General features: G+C 40.3%; 1 protein-coding gene across 13 annotated transcripts in view; it reads right to left on the bottom strand.

The window, feature by feature from the left end:
• LOC123510324 (probable phosphorylase b kinase regulatory subunit beta) overlaps window positions 1-18743 on the bottom strand; it is a 30272-nt gene extending 11529 nt beyond the window's left edge. For 6 of the 13 annotated variants that reach the window (XM_045265357.1, XM_045265363.1, XM_045265364.1 and 3 more), the window contains exons 1-18: window positions 18588-18743; window positions 16382-16503; window positions 15779-15914; window positions 15218-15425; window positions 14575-14771; window positions 11537-11696; window positions 11153-11239; window positions 10542-10652; window positions 9751-9889; window positions 9493-9566; window positions 8962-9141; window positions 6502-6507; window positions 3493-3507; window positions 1852-1944; window positions 1403-1540; window positions 761-948; window positions 391-506; window positions 42-184 (exon numbers count right to left, since the gene is read on the bottom strand). In XM_045265357.1, coding sequence (XP_045121292.1) covers window positions 42-184; window positions 391-506; window positions 761-948; window positions 1403-1540; window positions 1852-1944; window positions 3493-3507; window positions 6502-6507; window positions 8962-9141; window positions 9493-9566; window positions 9751-9889; window positions 10542-10652; window positions 11153-11239; window positions 11537-11696; window positions 14575-14771; window positions 15218-15425; window positions 15779-15914; window positions 16382-16503; window positions 18588-18619 — 2145 coding nt within the window. In that variant the 5' untranslated portion in view covers window positions 18620-18743. Of the gene's footprint in view, window positions 1-41; window positions 185-390; window positions 507-760; window positions 949-1402; window positions 1541-1851; window positions 1945-3492; window positions 3508-4917; window positions 4939-6501; window positions 6508-8961; window positions 9142-9491; window positions 9567-9750; window positions 9890-10541; window positions 10653-11152; window positions 11240-11536; window positions 11697-14574; window positions 14772-15217; window positions 15426-15778; window positions 15915-16381; window positions 16504-17451; window positions 17612-18587 lie in introns of those variants that run through there. The other 7 variants (XM_045265362.1, XM_045265366.1, XM_045265356.1 and 4 more) reach the window with 6 other exon arrangements.
• Between the last annotated feature and the right edge of the window lie 519 nt (window positions 18744-19262).

The following is a 19262-nucleotide window of genomic DNA, read 5'->3' as shown; positions in this document are numbered from 1 at the left end:
AGTACCACAACCAGATCAAAAGACACAGACACACATCCCACCTTGAAGCTCATGGAGTCCTCAGAGTAGGTGATGGCGCGTGGCACGTCGGTGAGGGACTGGTAGCCAATACTGGCGTGCTGCAGCTGCTCAAATGCCTTGATGTCCAGGTCAACGTCCAGGGTGCTCATGAAGTCAAGGTGCTCTGAGGGGGCAGGGTGAGTGACAATAAGGATATTTTGTCATTAAAAGCAGGAGCAAGATACACTGTGGAATAAAAAAAACAAAGGCACTGTTGAAGTTTGATTGCTCTAGATGGGAGAATGAGAAATAATGAGAACAAAGAGAATATTTCAGGCCATGGACAGACAGATAAACATGTAAGACACTTGATTAGCCCTGAGTCCTCACCTATGCAGGAGGATGAGATGAGGTTTTGCAGGCGGCCGGTGCGCACCTTCAAGCCATCACAGTAGCCCGTCTTCAGTTGTGCCAGCAAGTCCAGCAGTTCACGAAAATGTATGTCCCTGGAGATGAGTGGGAGAGGTGAGGCAAATATTCAACAGTAAGTCAGATTAGCTTACATATCAACTGTGTGCATGTGTGTAATAATAATATGTAATAATATTTCAATTTATTTGAAATGACAATTAATACAGAGCTGAATGGTATACACATTATCCTACTTATACATACTTATACTAACATTCATACATCTTAAGTCAACACAACTCCCATAATGGCATCTGACACCTGATGTGTGTTAGTGAGTAGTCCTTACCTCATGTGCTCCTCTCGTATAAGGACGCAGACTGTGGGACGGCCAGAGAGTCGCCAGTACTTGCCAACAAAGTGCAGCTCAGACTTGATGTCGTCGATGAGCAGTGCCATGTCATGTGAGAGGTAGAAGTCACTCACCTCAAACACCAGTGGGTAGCAGAGCACTGTCTGCCCACACACTCGGTAAATCTGCCACAAGAATGAAAACAAATGACTTCAGGGACTTGTCATTACTTTCCATTACTTTCATAGCTTGTTGAAAGGTTTGCAGAAATTAAGTATGATGGAAAAGTATCTCTGACAAAATCCTTAAGAAAAGACATGGCAAAGTTCTCATAATTTGTTCAAAGAAAATAAGGGAATCAGTAACATTTGTAGACATGAAATATTAAAAAAAAAACACCAATTAAAATCCTTATCAGACAAAGTTTAGTGTTATTCAATTCAAGACCAGACAAGATCAATGGAACACTACAAAGAATATTGAGTGTCATCGTGTAGATCCAGTGTTGATACAGATTCACATCCTTATCAAAGTTCAGTGTTATTCAATTCAATACCATACAAGACCAACACACATTCATACACACAACAAAGAGTATCTAGCATCACCGTGTAGATGCTAGTGTTGGTTGGGCCTCACCTTACTGGTTCCCAAGGCGCCAATGGGCCGGGTGGGACGTCCCTGCAGCCCAAGCTTCTCACTCACCCCAAGGTTCTGGTACACCTTCACCAGCTCCCGGGGTGGCCAGATCTGGACCGGCTCAACCTCATGAGGGGTCTGGCCAGGATGGGAGAGCATGGTATCACTGGGTGTTTCTCCTCATACCAATGTTTGAAATCCTTTAAACACTATAAAGACTACATAAGTAAACCTGATTAGTTTCTTTGATCACATTTTGGGGACTGCAATTTTTGTGAGTCTTCATTTCTTAGCTTTTTGTTGCCCTTGGCTGAATCCTAATAAAAAAAAGCTAAAACTCCCTAAAATACTAAAGTCTCCTTATAAAATCCTAAACGACCTTAGCAAAATGGTTACACAACAGTCTTAGGCCTAAAACAAGCACCAGTCCCCATCAAAGCAGAGCCTACCTGTGTCTGGATGCCATAGGTGGCCATCATCGCCTGCAGCCGCATGCTCTCGGCAATCAGCACCACCTGCACCACCAGGTCGCTGGCTGTGCCCTGACACAATCAAAAGTATTCTATTAACAATGCAGGAGTGGCTGCCTCTCTGTGTCTTATTATCTTTCATATTTCATGGTTTGTTGCTAGTTTAAAATGAGTTTAATTTTGCATGCCCAGTTTGTTTCCTCAGATTAGGACCTTCCACCCTCCTGCAGGCAGCCTTTGATCACACCCACACCCAAGACCCCACTACCTTAATGCCCCCTACCACTCCCTCCCTTGTTAACTCCTTGCACCGGGGCTTGGTTAGTTTGCAGTGTTGCGCCAGAACAACTAAGCCTCACAACATTCAGGCATGGCTGAGCTACACTCATCACATGTATGGCCTGCCAATACCAGAGGGTGAAAAGCTGAGGTAGCTCATCTGAACAAGCTCTGACTCTACATAGACTGACACTGACTGGGCGGTGAAGCAGCCACTGAGCCATGAGCCTCAGAGCCATGAGGCACTAACAGCCTGAGCTAATAGTACATACATGTCATGCCTATTAGCTAAAGCATCACTACAGTCAGAGTCGGCGCTGGATGGCCAACATGAACAGCACTGCTTAACAAACACTAATTGTACTCTTGATGATTTAAACATAAACATTAGACTTGTAAAAACACTTAGACTATTATATTCTCTGTAATGCAACACTGGACACAAAAAAACATTTTCACTTGTTACTAAACTTACAAAGACAATGTTTGTTTTCACTTATTTACTAAACTTAGAAACAAATTTATTGTCTGGAAAACAATGTCGTTGTTAAGATTTGAGTTTCTATGTACAAAAGGATGCAAAACATACACAGGAAAAGTTGACAAAACATCATCTACTCTAAAGACGAGAGTGTGTGACTGCTGCTGCTGCTGCTGCTGCTGCTATACATTCCACACAGTGAGCAGTGGACTACTCCCTAACACATGGTTGACAGTGCAATCACTGGTCCCAACACAGACTCCACAACACTATCTCTTTCTACAGGATAAGAGGGATATTATACAGCACTTGCTTGTTCATGAGACAGACATTACAACAATCTGATGCCTTTACTATTCAAAGAAGCAATTATGTTGATGCTGTCTTGAACCAATGCAGGGCAAACACAGTACTCTATTTTGTATGAAGTAAGAAAATTGACAAGCAGAACCTGACATAATTTCTTTTCTGTATTCATGAAAATGCCAGCCAAGGACTAACAAATATACAAAGAGAAGCCTGCTTGTACTGACACCACCAGGAACTAGCAGAGAGACAGTACTGAGAGGGGATAAATAATCACAAAGGAGAAGAGTGAACCATGCAGTGTGTCCTCTCAGCCCTGTAATGCATGTGCCTGTGAGAGTCTAGTAGCTACAGCAGCCTTGCCTTGCCTTGCTGCCTAATCCATTCTGCATGCACACCCTTGCAATTATGTCCTTGTGTTCATGTCTGCCGTCAGTCTGTGCTGTTATGCAACAAGGAAAACCACGGGATAGTACTGTCAACCACAGAACTGATCAAAAACTCATGCAAAGAAACAAAAAAACTGATCTAAGGAGAACCGTGTGTGTACTTACTCTGTTTTTCTTGCTCTACAAGGATGGGGAAAAAAATGAAAGAATTTGAGAAACTGGTACAGGAAATTGGTAAGATCAATGGAATAATACATACGTATACGTACAAGTACATGAAACAAGATACAGGAATCATCCACAAGATCAAGGCTGCAATTAGAAGAGGCAAAGTGATGTCAACATTACACTAACTTCCCATCAGGAACCCCACACTGAGGTCCCTGAACCCTGAAGCTCCTTGTGGCAATGAGACAAGTTATACATGAGTGTGTGAAGAAATGCGTCAACTACAGACGAACATTAACCAGTTTGAATCCTGGAGTGGCTATTGATTGGTAGACTCAAGGAAGGGAATAACTAATAGTGTGTGAAGGTAAACTTGTGAACTATAAAGAAAGAGAGAATGTTATGTACCTAACTCCACACAACACTTGAGGCAACAGTGAGAGCAACAACAACAAATGGATAGCAATAAGGATGCCTCCACATATGACAACATCTATTTCCAGACACACCCATAGCCATCACCAGACAAGACACCCATACCCATAGCCATTACCGAATCAAACATCTAGAGCCACAGTCCATATCACTGAACATTGATCATCCATGGAAATCAATAAGGATATTTCATTTGGTACTAAGACTTATACCCTATCAAGGGGAACACTAATGCCAGTACTGTGAAAAATGATGTTGAAAAAGTGAAGGATACACACTTTCCTTCCAAACAACCCTGGAGGTGCTAGAGATATTTACATAACTTTTAGAGGATGTGGTGAAGAGACACTGTGCAGAGGCCAAGGCTACTTCAAGCTACTCAATGCCAAAGTAATCTACAGAAAACCAATACTGAAAAAAATTTAAAATATGCCAATGTCTACAGGAATTTAAATAGAAAGCATCTCATGAAATCAACACTGAAAAATGTTAAATATGCTAATTTCTACAGGAATTTGAATAGAAAGCATCTTATGAAAACACAAGCAAATAAAGACAATATTTGCAATGAGCTGTAACTTTCCATGCAAGAATGAAATATCTGAAAACTTAAGTATGACCATTTCAAAGTTTTGTTTCAATGTTATTTTGTGGAAGACCACCTTTGTGTGTGACTTAGCAGGCATATGAGAGCCAGAGGGTGGCTGTCTTACAGTGAGTGGCTGGGCTGTGCTGCACCGGCCCTGTGCCACACCACAACACTCTTAGGAGAAGGGAAAGGCAGTGGATGCATGTGTGTGTGTGCGTGTGTATGTGCATATGCGTATGTGTGTGTGTGCATGTAAGTGTGTGTGTGTGTGTGCTTATGTGAGTGTGCGTGTGTGTGCATGTGTGTGTGCGTTGGTGCAGTAGTAGTACATGTAATGTGGTGCCACAGGTAACACTGAGTGTCAGCAGGGTTGGTAAAAGGTCTCTCCTCCTCCTTACCTCTTTCATATACCTTGTACGCTTGCCAAGATACAAAAATGTTAAAATACATGACAAATCAATGAAGAAAAATGAAAAACAAATAAATAAATGTTTGTGAATTCATGCTACACCTCAGGCATGAGTGCTGCTAACTCTGAGAACAAATATAATACATTATTCACACAAGATGTCAAGTAAAACAGTCTTCAAAGAAGGTACCAAGAATATGCTTCATCAATCATTCAGTCCGTATCTAATAGAACACCTACTCTATATCTACAAAAATATACAGACAAACAAATAAACAGAAATCCAACAAAAGCTGTGAAAAAAAAAATCAGAATCATCAACATAGAATATCACACAGACATTACCCACAGTTCTCGGTCATCCTTTCTCTCCTCAAACTCACATGCACACAACCCACAATAATTCACAAAACATTGACAGCTTCCTTCCACATTTCTGGTGAAGTAATTGCCTGAAGGAGAGATTGAACACTACTGAACCTGTAAAGCTGCATTTGTACACAAGCAAGCTGGTAATGACTGGCAGAAAGTTATCAAAAGTATATAATTTAGCAAATACATTTTCAGCCTGCAAGTTGAAGGGAGAGTGATGAATAAAGCCAAAGAAGCAAGTGTGACCAACATTGCAAGGCACTTCAATGTCACAGATTTTGTATGATGTCACCCAAAGCATTCCCAAATAAATCAGGTTTACCCCATGTCCTTCCCAGTGACCCTTCCCCACTCACCTTCATGGCACACTCCACACTCAGCAAACTTTGGTCCTATGCACGTTCCCTTCCCTTCCTGCAGTTGTCTTCGGTAAAAGCTAGTTGGTCTTATAAATGTGTTCATTCTAACTATCTTCAGTAAAAGCTAGTTAGTCTAAGGAGTGACTTATAAATGTATTCATTCTTGTGAGGTTGCAACAGAGGAGACATTGGCACTGTGCAAATCAGAGCATAATGAATCCAGCTGGGCCTTATCTTCCCCCAATCAACAGCTATGTTCAATGTACAATACATGAAAATTAAGTTTCCATGCACAGCTCTTTACATGAATCATTTTGCCAATGATGACTTTAATACTAACTTGGATTAATGATCCAAAGTATCTACTATTTCACTCTAATAGTGAAGAAAGAAGTGCTTCTGATAGTGCTCAGTTGGTCCACCTGATGGCGGATGGCAGCAATGGTTGGGTGTTATGCATTTGTGAAGAGTGAAGACTAAATCATCTTGAGCTTGTGTGTACAACTGCAGCATAAAGTCTACTCTATTTCAGTTCAGACTCCATCAGCCACAGTATGTGATGAAGACCATGAAATCATACAAGAGATATGCAGTAAAATAATGCAGTGTCCTATAGACAAGTGTGCACTTAAGGTCTATGAACTCCCTACGGCACTTCATGCATATTGCAATACTATAAATGTCAGTTTTTGATCCCTTCCTTTAAAAACTAATACAGTTTGGTGCCTCAGTCCTGACAGGATTCCCAGACCTTCCCAATACTGTGGCTGGCAGACAGCAGCACCAATACCAGGCACACCACAGTCACCTCAAACAAGTCCTGCTACTTGCACCTCACTAACCGAATCCTGGGGAGGCAAATCAAGGTCAAACATTAAAAGCCACATCACATCACATCAATCCTTAATTGTAGAGCTGTACTGCAGCTATTACTCAGGCACCAATGTGGCTTGCAAAAGATCTCTTGCATAAACAAGTCTCAAAAGACAGTTAATACAGATTGAGAATCACTCATCTGATATTACAGCCAGAAAATCTCTTAAGACTGATACATTTTTCATTGACAACATGACACAGTTGTGAGGTCACATGACCCCTTTTCTAATAAGCTGTGAGAATCATACAGGTTCAAATATAAAGAAAACTGTGAAAGGATTGAGTTACAAAATCCAGCTTGTATCTAAGTTGTTGTGGCTTCCTTCATGGCCTGACAGCAGCCTGCGGGATGATTTCTTTCAAGTTCACTCACACACTCAGGCCATTGAAAGCACTCACAAGTTGGGCTTGACATTCTTGAACTGTGTCACCACTGTAATCATTAGTATTGGAAAATGTATCAAATCTAAGACACTTCCTGGAACAAATACTTAAAATAAGAGATTCTCAACCTCAATATACACACAGCAGCTGCTCACTTGATAAATGCTCATTCCTTTACTCATGAGTTAGGTTGTGCATGGTAATACTGTACTGTGGTGATGCTATGCACTTGACTGAAGGCCTTCCTCACCACCAGACCATCACTCACTGGCATTCCTTACCACCTGCACTCATTACCATGCAGATCATCACAAAATGCCTTTGACAATACTAATAGTGTTTCCTCACATTGAAGAATCTTTTTACTGAAGTATAAAGTGAGCAGTGACTGTATACAAAACACTCCTACTCTTGACTAGGTCAGCTAAAGGCCACAATCTAAGTCTGTGGCAAACTCCATCATTACATGCACAAAAATCACACATCAAAAATATCTTTACCAATATACACATAAATATTTATATGTATATAAATCACAATAAATTACAAAATATTACATATATTTCTTTCCTTTTTTTTTATGTATGTGAAAAATGCGAGTAGTACATATTTAATGGCTGAGAATGAAATATGAACAAAAAAGCTCACTAATTGCCTTTTCCTACAAGCAAACAGTGAAGGACCTTCCTTCCCGAGCTGTCTTAGCGCTCCTCTCCTCAAGCAGCACAAGTTATAAGGTAAGGAAGCAAAACGAAGCAGTGTGCTGGCATTTGCTAATGAAGATGAAAGAAAAAAGATGGCAACACTTGCACATGATGAACAGAGCAAGTGGAATGCTTAATGTGGCAATCATGAGAGGTAGAGAGGCATGCGAGGGGCAAACTGAGCTGACATGATGTGGCCTAAGAAGGAGATGCACCACTGGGACCTTAGTAGTGCCAAGCAGCTGAGGTAACACACTGGCACCGGCCTTGGCTGTAGAGGGAACCTCAGGAATTTCCAAAAGTAAACAAACTTGTTAAAAAAAATGAGTTGTGTCAAATCTGTAGTACATTTTGTACATGAGTATGGTTATGTGTAAGTATATAGGCACCGTTATGCATACATACAGGCACACAAGATTATGAGAATGATAAAGAATTGGAGAACTATAGTGAAAAAATTACATGAAATTACCAAGTTGCTGAAGAGTTATTTGAGCAAAAAGACCAGAAATGTACAAGATTATTCTAACAGACATTTAAAAAGTTTGGTTTTGTACATTCCTCATTTGAAGTTTGGCAACAGCTTGAAATATTCTAAAGCATTTGCATTTATCTATTTTCCTTTTGTTGTAAGTCACCACACTTGTCTGTAAGACAGGTAGGTGTGTGGAGAAGCAGCTGTGTGTGTCCCTGTGCCGCACTGAATCATCCAGAGTGTCGCTGTGGGAGGGTGTTGGTGGGGGTTCATCTAGGTATACATGAATTACATTAACAACACCTGCACAGATCACACAAACCCTTGACTTACAACAGAACTCACTCCATGTTGTTACACTTAAACTTCTTATACTATGATACTGTTAACACATTCAATTCTGCTTATTTGAGTCCTGCTATCCTTCCTCTTTCCAACCACACCAGTGCAGGTCAAGGATACATTATTTGGAATACTTGGAGTGGAAAAGGATGCAGATATTGAGTTTGTATGGATTATGGAATTGTGATGCTTGCTCTCTCTCTCTCTCTCTCTGGATTATGAAAAATTAAATAAATTGATTTCTCAACTCCAATCAATCAGTTTCTTACATCTAATACCATGCCTTTTCTGATTTTTTTAATGAAGCTTCTGCATTACGTATTAAGATTGCCATAAGAGATTTTCCTACACGAATGATGTCAACTCAACATCGCTGGAAAATTAATTCTGCTCACATCACACCATTCAAAACCTCCCATACTGACAGCTTCCACTTGCCAGCCTTCCAAATAGTTACCCCTGAGTCTGCATTGCTGGTGTGGTGGCCTGCCGCTAATACACCCTGAGGAGAGATGGCTCACCTGGAAGGCAGAGTAGCGGCCTCCCTTGCGTGGGCGGTTGTAGGACGGCAGGTGGCGGCGGATGATGTCCAACTCGTTAATGTGCAGCAGGCCGTCCATGAGCAGAGAGGCGATGACCCACACACTCTGGCCCCACAAGAACAGGTTCCTTGGGTTGCCCTCTGTGCTGGGTTGGCGCCCTGGGAGAGGAGGTAGAGAAAGAGTAGGATAAGTTAAGGGAGCTTCACAACATTCCAGCATTCCTTAAATACACTCCCAAACTTAATTCTATGAAGCAATACACATTCTCTCCCTCCACATGTTAAAACACTAAGCAATACAAACTTTAAGAAGGATATGAAGTGGAAGAGAGCAACATAACATTCCTGCACCTTTTAAATAAACCCTCAAACTTAATACTTTCAAGCAATACACATTCTCTCCTTCCACATGTTAAAACACTAAGCAATGCAAACTCCAAGCTCTGAGGACACAGCCACAAAGGGAGTAATAACAGAGGATGGGTGTTACAAGGTGATACAAGGCACTCACCTGGGAACCTGGGTCAGAACGCTCCAGAATCAGTTGGTCCCTATGCACATAGTAGTACTTGGGCACCACTGGGTCTGTAGAAGAGCCAGATAAAAAAATACCATCAGAAAATGAGGGAAGCTGCAAGAAGGAACTGGCCTACTTGTGGCAGTCCCTTTATGACCATACCTAACCTGTTTCTACCTATCATTCCCCATATTTGTCTACACTTCTTTACAATCCAAATAGTGACAAGTGGCAGAGGATGAAGAGACCTACCTCCCCACTTGTCTCTCTTGACCAGCGGCTTCAGTTTGTTCTTGTACTGCTCCACCTGCTCCTCGTTGCCCTTGAACATGCCCTCAATGATCATGAACAGGAAGAACAGCGGCCACTCACATTCTATCTTCTCAAACTCCTGCACCAAACACAAGAGAGAGAGAGAGAGAGAGAGAGAGAGAGAGAGAGAGAGAGAGAGAGAGAGAGAGAGAGAGAGAGAGAGAGAGAGAGAATTAGTATTGCACTCCTACTAAAAGAGATACATTACAACTACACTCCTACACTACGATAGAGATATTATAACTGCAGTCACACAGAAACAGAATTTATAGCTACATAGAATCCTACACAAAGACAAATTACACTGCACTTCTCCACCAATCATCAAAAGAACACTCATAATTATTTCAGAGACATATTTATTTATTTATTTTTTTAATGTTAAAGGAGAAAGTTGGCCAAGGGCAACATTAAACAACTGAAATAAACCCCCACAAAGCTGCCAGTTCCCTTTCAGGTCTCAGAGACTTAGCCCCCTCCCCCCCCAGAAAAAAAAAAAAAATAATAATAAAATAAAATAAAATAAATAAATAAATAAATAAATAAAATAAAAATAAAAATGAAATAAAAATAAATAAATAAATAAATGTCTTGTAACCTCCTTCTTAAATTAAATCAAGTCATACGAAGTTGGAAATACAGAATCAGGTAGGGAGTTCCAAGAGCTTACCAGAGAATGAATGAATGAAAAGCCCCAATATTGAGTACCAGTCCCTTTCCAAGCCACTTACTTTTGTCTCGGCAATGTCGTAGAACCGTCTCTTATTGTCCTCCAGTGCAGTTCCGTAGCCATCTCGGTGGAACCTCTTGAAGCCATGTTTACCCTCCAATAAACTGACAATCTGCATAGTAAAGAGATAATATTCTGAGCTAGTCTTTCTCATGTAGATCGTAAAGGAATAGTATTTGTGTGAGGTGATCTAAATAGTAGAGATAATATTGAGCTAATCTTTCTCACCTGGATAGTAAAAAGATAGCATTTATGTGAGGTAATCTTTCTCATCTGGATAGTAAAAAAGATAGTACGTATTTGTGCGAGGTAATCTTTTTCATCTGGATAGTATGAAGATAGTATTTGTATGAGCTAATTTTTCTCTTCATCTCTACTGTGGCTGCCCTTCATTAACTTTCCTAGCAGTGTAAATATTAGTTTCCATGAAACATAGAAGAAAAAACAGGTTAATTTTGTCATATTAATCTACAATATTCACAAGACCTTAGTGTAATAATAGTGCCTGAAAAGTTACAGGGAAATCTTGTCTATCAGTACAGTGTCAAAGGTCTATTGGTAATTACAATTGACAGGTATACTTTTCAAACTCCAGTAGACGACAACACTAACCTGATTGCGTGTCTTGGTGTACAGAACCTGGTCGTGTGTGGCAAAGGCAGGGAAGGAGATGGCACATAGCAGGCTGACGTCCACATTCTGGTGACAAAATGATGAGACCATAGCTGAATAAACACTAGGTTTTTTTTTTTGTTTTCTACAGAACAAAGCGAGTTTTTTAATATCACATACATAAATCATACATTATTCTGTTTCTTTTTGACAGATGACATGGTGTTCACAAGGAGTTACAGGTAAAACTATTCTGCCATACACTTCATTAACACGACATGGTTAATCAGTTTTCTTTGTGTGTGCTTTACAGTATTTTCCTTTCCACCAAATGCAGTACCTATAAACTTCACTTCAGAGAACACTTAGCATAACTTTCCGCACCTTTGAGCTGGACTCCCTGGGCAGAAGAGTCTCGAAGATGCTGCGGTTCCTGTTGTGCGCATCAATGTCTACAAAGATGACAGACCAAGAGGCACCCTTCTCCCCAAACAAGTTGCAGCCGTTGATGGCCTCCAGTGCAGCCTTGGCCAGGCCAATGGAGCTGCCAAGAGTAAATACGCAATGAAGGTTAACGGAAAACATCCTGTAATCATCTTTAACCCTTAGCCGGCGGTGGAACTATATATAGACGGTCCTGATTGTATCAAAATTTATGGGTGACTATATATAGACTCGTCTCCAAAATTTATCCCTTGTATTTCTAAGCATCGACTATATATAGACGGCCACGTGTGAGTGCCCCCGAGCCACAAAAATGATAACTGGCAACTCAAGAGTGGCCTTGGTGTACGTGACTTTTCACACTCATACCACACTCTGTTCCCAGCTTTCAGGCAGGGTGGAGTGCTCCTGTCTGCCTGTCATTCCACCAATATAGTATTATTTCTTGGACATATTTGGGAATTTTAGGCACAACCATGCTTCCTACAAGGAGGAGAATCACTGATGAGGATTTACAGCTGATTCTAGCGCATGATTTAGATGATGAGTTTATGGATGATATTAGCAGTGATGCAGGAAGTGCATCAGGGAGTGATGATGATGACTCTGCTAGTGTAGATGAGTCACAACTTAACATTGCAGAGGAAGCAGATGACAGCCTGTCAGATGCTGAAGCTAGTGACCATGATGGCAGTGTTCCACTTGGGTGGATGGGTCATTCTCCTGTTAGTAGAGATCGATTGCCTTTCACTGGAGACTCAGGTGTGAAAGTGGTTTTGGAAAACCCCCCAAAACCCATTGGACATATTTTTGGCTTTTCTAGATGATACTATGATTGAACATCTGGTTAGTGAAACAAACAAATATGCTGCCAAGGTCGGTGAGGAAAAGAGGAGGAAGGGAAAAATGAGGAGAAAGAGCAGGGATCTGGTTTGGAAGGAAACTAATGTTGGTGAGATGTATACCTTTATAGGCTTGGCCATTTTGCAGGGCATAGTAAGGAAGCCTACTATTTACTCATATCATTCCACAAACCAGATGCTTGCAACCCCATTTTTTTGGGAAATGCATTTCAAGGGACAGATTTGTACTACTTCTCAAGTATTTGCATTTATCTGACAATGAAAATAAGGAAGATCCTGCTTTCAAATTTAGAGAAATTTTAGATAAATTCAGGAACAAATTCCAGTCTAATTACATCCCTAAGGAAAACATAAGCATTGACGAGTCATTGCTTCTATGGAAAGGAAGACTAAAGTGGAAGAGGTACATTCCACTGAAGAGGGCAAGGTTTGGAATGGAGACTTACATCTTAGCAGAGGCTGAAACTGGCTATGTGTGGGATATTTTGCCCTATACAGGGAAAGCAACAGAATATAACTGCCAAATACCAGGACTATCAGATCAAGATGTAACCAAGCTAGGCAAGTCAACTAAAATTGTTCTTGCACTAATAAAGCCCCTTCTCAATAAAGGTTATGTCCTTGGAATGGATAACTTCTATGCATCACTTGAGTTGTATGATATTCTTTTAGCTAATGGAACTGATGCCATAGGTACAGTAAGATTCAACAGGAAGGGACTCTCTCAGGAAGTAAAAGAAAAGAAACTGAAAAAGGGAGAGACAATAACCAGATACAATAACAAAGTGATGCACATGATGTGGAGAGACAAAAAGAATGTAAACATGCTTAGTACAATCTATGATGATTCAATGGAAACTGTACAATCTGGCGGAAAAGATGTCAACAAACCTTCAGTGTGCATAAAATACAAGAAACTGCACATGGGGGGAGTGGATCTGATGGATCAAATAACATCTGCTTCAAGTATGACTCGCAAAGGTATCACAAAGTACTACAAGAAGATATTTCTCAGGCTGATAGAAATGAGTCTTCATAACTGCCATGTAATCTACAAAAGAAATGGTGGTCAGAAAAAACTCCTTGACTTCAAGATGCTTTTGATTGAACAAATAGTAAAAACCTATGGGAAAGATGTGTACTGGATAAGGAAACCTACAACCTCAGTCACTCTTGGGCCATGCCCTACACGACTGAGTGGAAGGCATTTTCCAATAGAGACACCGTCAGCAGAAGGTGACACCACAAAGAAAGTTCAGAGGAGATGTACCTTTTGTGCAATGCAAAAAAAAGTAAAGAGAAGTATTTACAGCTGTGATATTTGCCAAGTTTGCTTGTGCATAACTCCCTGCTTTAAGCTGTACCACACATCAGAACAGCTACCAAAGTAAGAGAGGAAACCATCACATAACTGAAAAAGCAAAAAACAAAAACAAAAAAAATTGGGAGGGTGGAGGGAAACCACATCCAGGTCACAAGTCCTGGACACATTTTTTAATGTGGGTGTGAGTGACTCCATTATCCTAGTAAACATATAAAGAAATTTCACTTTAAAGCCTAAAGTTTGATTTGAGAAACTTGTAAACACGGCGCGAAATTGCGGTAGAGTCTATATAAAGATGCTGTCAAAACGTAACAAAATGCGGTGTAACTAAATTTATGCTGCACACCAGTAGGCGGCAGAAGCTATATATAGACGATTCACATTTTAGGAGACAAGCCAACGTCCACTGCCGCCGGCTAGGGGTTAATTCCTTCAGTACCATGACATGTTTTCACATGTATTCTGGTTACTATTTGATGTTTTTATACAGCTTCAGAAACTTATCTGGGAATTAAAATAGTGAAGGCTCTGGCCATTAATCATCTGTCCTCCACAGACACTTCCTAATGTCAATAAAATAATCTAATCATACCCAAACTCACTGTAAACATGTATCCTAGTAATGAAAGGGTTAAATGCTCTAAATATGAAAAACCAAGACTAGTTTCTATATGCAGTGGTCCAGGTAAGGCACCACACACTCACACTCTCACCCTTATCAGCCTGGCGTGGATAGGAACAGAAAAAGATGAACAAAAACAGTGTTGTGTATTTAGTAATCTCTTTGTTACCTGGCATGCAGCTCTGGAGTGCCATTGTTGTACTTGCTGCCACGCTCCCACATGCCAAAGTCAGGTGTGCGGTATGCTCGCTCCACGTAATACACAAGGTTCTGCACGAAGGTCACCTCATCCATGGTGTAGATGATCTGCAGTCCTGAGGTGATCATCTGCACCAGGAACAGCAGGTACAGGGATACAATGTCAATCTGAAACACAAAACAGGATTAAATAGTTGGCTGGCTTTAATTCTTGCTGTATTTTGTTTTTTCTTTGTATACAGCTACATATTGCCAGTACCTGAGAGAATATAGAATGTGTGGAGAGATATAGTTCAATGCAGAGGGAATAAGATAACTAATTCCGATACAATGCCAAGTAGATGACAAATTACTATAATTCCACACTATAACTAAACACACGAGGACATAAAGCGAGGCAATTGATTGCCAGACATGAGTAGAGGATGAAACATACCCATTAAAAAGTAAAATAAAAACACAAATCCGTATTAAAAGATACAACATAATGAGCTTCAGTGAAATGGATGCATAAATACAACTTAGGCACACTGTGGGGAGACTTTACATTCAAGCTTCATTCAAACAGATACACAAACACAAGCAAGTAAACAAAGCATGGCTTCCCCTTGTACCTGTAGGTGGCCATACTCCTCGCTGGAGATGACCTCCTCGCCAGTGAGAAGGTGGAACTTGGCGTGCAGGGCAAACTTTGGGTTCTGTCCCTTCTTGAAGTTCTCCACGTGCTCACACTGTCGCATCCAGCAGGTGAGGATTCCCCGCATGCACTTGACGCAGGACTGGCCCAGCTCATATGCCTTCCCTCGGTCATCGTCAATTCGTCTGCCAATCGAGTTCTGTGAGCTTTTTTGTTCTTTTCATCTATATAAGTTTTACTCCTAAGTTTGGAAACATGAATCACATTACTTTTTTGTCATATTAGTTATAGTTATGAATTAATGTCAAGGTATAAGAACTACATTAATATTTTTTACCTATATAAGTAAAGTAACATGTTGATACACAAAAATAAACAAAATAATAAATAAACATAACATGAGTATCAAATAAAGAAAATATAAACATAATGAACAAACGATATAAGCTTAAAAAGACAAACAAACATTACCATCAATATCAAATAACCAGGAGACCAAAAATCCCCACAGAAAGCTTCAGCTGCAACTGTGCCTCACCTGTATGCCTGGAAGAGACTCCATATGGACGCAGCGCAGTATATGGAGGTGCGCACATCCCCCACCTGCTGGTCCTGGCTGGTGCTCGGGAAGATGCCAAGGCTGATGCTCTGGTTCTGTAGCAGCTGCCTCTTGACTAAATGCAAAGGGAATACATCAAACTCATTAGCAAGATCTTATACTTTCCGAACTGAGAATGATTTGATTTTCATTGCTATAAATACATCAGAGAGCACATCAAACTTATTAACAAGGTCTTTTATCTTCTGAGTTGACAACGATTTGACTTTCATAGCTAAAACTAAATCAGAGAATACTTCAAACTCATTAGCAAGGGTTTTTTACTTCCCGAGTTGACAATGATTTGATTTTCTTAGCTAAAATGAAGTTATCTTGTAAGTGATATAAAATGTTAATCAAGAAAAATTATCATCTGAGCTTAAAAAATAAAAAGGAATGTGAATGATATATGTAAAATTTGAATCTTATGAGCTGAGGAAAAATGATCATGTAAGCAAAAGAACTTTCCTCAGGCTAAAGTGTCAATTTTGTGAGGGATATCATAAAGTTCCCAAGAGATAAAAGATAATTCGGACAGCTCACCAATGCCATAGTAGTGGTCTAGCTTGCGCACCGTCTCATCGTAACAAATGACTCGCAGGTGGACGTCACCATCTGTGTCGGTGCACCCGCTGGCTGACCGCTGCCTCTCCCGCGTCTGATTGCTGGACAAGGTAAGGTTACATTATTATTATTATTATTTTCTTAATATAAGAGCATAAAACTGGCCAGTCCCCTTGCAGGTCTGAGAGTTACAAAAAAAAAAAAAAAAAAAAAAAAAAAAATCTTAAGAAATTTGAAACACAGAACCAGGTAGGGAGTTCCAGAGTGTACCAGGAAAATGTAAGAATGATTAAGAGTATTGGTTAACAGACAGATAATGATGACAAAGCTTAATAACTCATAAAAACACACCATACAGTAAACATACAATATATAAAATGCACGACAAAATGTAAAACAACAAATATTAATTCCTTTAACCTCTCCGTGAGAATGCTGATCTTGTATAATGTGATTTGCGAGTCTCTAACTTGTACCCATCTCAGAATTAACCTAACTTAAGAAATCCCAATGATATTCTCTTTACTGAATGTTAATAGCCAGCAAGATCAGCTGATGAAAATGCAGATAATATCGAAATAAATGTTAAGTGTTTTCATCTGAGGGGTAGGTTAGGTTAGGTTAAAGTGATTGATAATGAAATAAGTTGGAAAGTGCCATTTCCTAAAAGCTTGCGAAGAACTTAAAAAGACACCTTAATTTAAGAAAACATCTAAATCATGCCAAAGAAAAGTAACTGCAGTCTCAAAATAAGTACGCTTCATGTTAACCCAATTTGGCACCAAAGAATAGGAAACATGGGCCATACCAACAAATACCACAGTGACACTTACCCACATATATGAATATCCACATGTATACCACCACTAACACTCTCTACAAAAACACACATGAGACATCTACTTCCATTCCACCAAAACAGGTAACTTGCATAACAAGGCCCAACACACAAACACGAAGGTAAAACACTGGGACTTTAAAACGACCTTGAGTTAAATCCCACAGCACAGTTACATATGATTCCAATGGCTACAGTGCTTCATATTTACTAGGTGGGGACGTGGAGGGTTGTCATGGCAGGTGAGGCAGGCAGCAGGCAGGCAGCAAGCACGTGGTCCACGTCAGTGAAGGGTAAAGAGGACTAGAGGAGCAGGCCGGGGATGAGAGTAGACCCCGTCCTTCCTTCTGTCCTTCTCTCAATGTCAACTTGTCAACAGTTTTTATATATCAACTAATTGTGATCCTTAGATGTCTTTCAACCAAATTCAAGCCCCAGTTTTTATTTCCCACGTTAATTTAGCATTGATTTGTGTTAATTTTCTTGCTTATATACATTGTCCTTCCTTCTGCCCTTCTCTCAATGTCAACTTAGCAACTGCCTTCAAACATCAAGAAAATATGCCATCTAGACACCTTATTCACCCTACATCATTCCATACACTTGCTTTCTATATTAATTTTGCATGGGTTTATATTTGTTACTTCGCTATGGCCATTAATACATATATAGCATACAGAAGCCCCATAGACTAAAGATTATAGGTAACTAGGCATACTAAGTCATGCAGATAGAGTATACAAGAAACATACAATAGATTAAAAAACAAAAAAAAAAACATACATAGATAACAAAATATTTCTGCTATAGAGAGCGAGATCAGAGGGATAACTGATCTAGATATGACTTGCTTACACCATAGCATGTCCCGCGTTCACACCGTGCGAGTCGCGTCCAGTTCAGTCATTTGCTGCAAGTCATTTTAACGCATCTCCGTCTGTCTGTACCGATAAGCTGACAAGTAACGGCTCCCCCATGAAATAAGCCCCACTTACACTTTTCTGTGGTTGACAGGTAAGGTGGCACATGAAGTCTAATATCCCATTCTTTCCTCCTCTTCTTTGTCACAATACGTCATATACGTGTACACACACACACACACACACACACACACACACACACACACACACACTACCTATATATATCTCTCGCGGCGTGGACGCAATTCCCAAATGTGGACACTGAGTATTTATGAGTAAGAGCAGCAAACTGAAGACAGGAAGACACTACACAAATATTATCTCGAACATTTCACGCCACGTATATATTTTCTTTGTTTCACTTGACTGGTGTGGAATTGGAGTGCTTGACAGGATGTTATGCATGGGGGGTGTGGTATCTACTTACTCGTCAGGGGAGTCAGAGGAAGCAGGGTCCATAGCGGTGCTCGTGTCTGTCTGTCAATAACACCACTGACGTCACCTGGGACCAGCTGGCTGAAGGCTGAGGCTGGACTCCCGCGCCGCGCACCCTACCACCCACCACCGCTGCTCGAAATGTTTTATCCAGTCTGGACCAGTCAGTGGCAGTCACGCAGTGCTTCCATACCAGGGAATTTCAATTCCTTATGTCAGTTGCCAGATATTCTTAAATTGAAGATGAGATTTCCTTAAACCATCCTTAATAGGTATATTCAAAACATCAAAATGCATTTAAAAGAACGGAAAGATTACAAGGGAGACTTAGCTAAGTATTGCGGCTTGTCTCCTATTCTTCAGTGTCTTTTTCAAGTTTCTTTTCGTTTTCCTTTATTTTTATTTTTTCATTTCTTCTAGTGCCTCCATCTACACGCCTGAGCCTAGAAATACACCAAAACACTTAAAAACACAAACTATTAAGCAAAATATTGAAGATGTGGAGAAATATTTAAGTATTGTGGCTTGGCTGCTCCTCTTCCTCCTCCCTTTCTGCTTCCTTCCTCCACATCCTCCTTTATTTATCCTTTTTTCTTCCTTTTACTACTACTATTTACACCCCTGAGTCCAGAAACACACGAAAACACGTAGAAATCACCTTCTGGCA

This window comes from Portunus trituberculatus, chromosome 28 (genome assembly GCF_017591435.1).
Source record: "Portunus trituberculatus isolate SZX2019 chromosome 28, ASM1759143v1, whole genome shotgun sequence".
Taxonomy (NCBI): domain Eukaryota; kingdom Metazoa; phylum Arthropoda; class Malacostraca; order Decapoda; family Portunidae; genus Portunus; species Portunus trituberculatus.
This window is presented reverse-complemented; position numbering and strand designations above follow the sequence as displayed.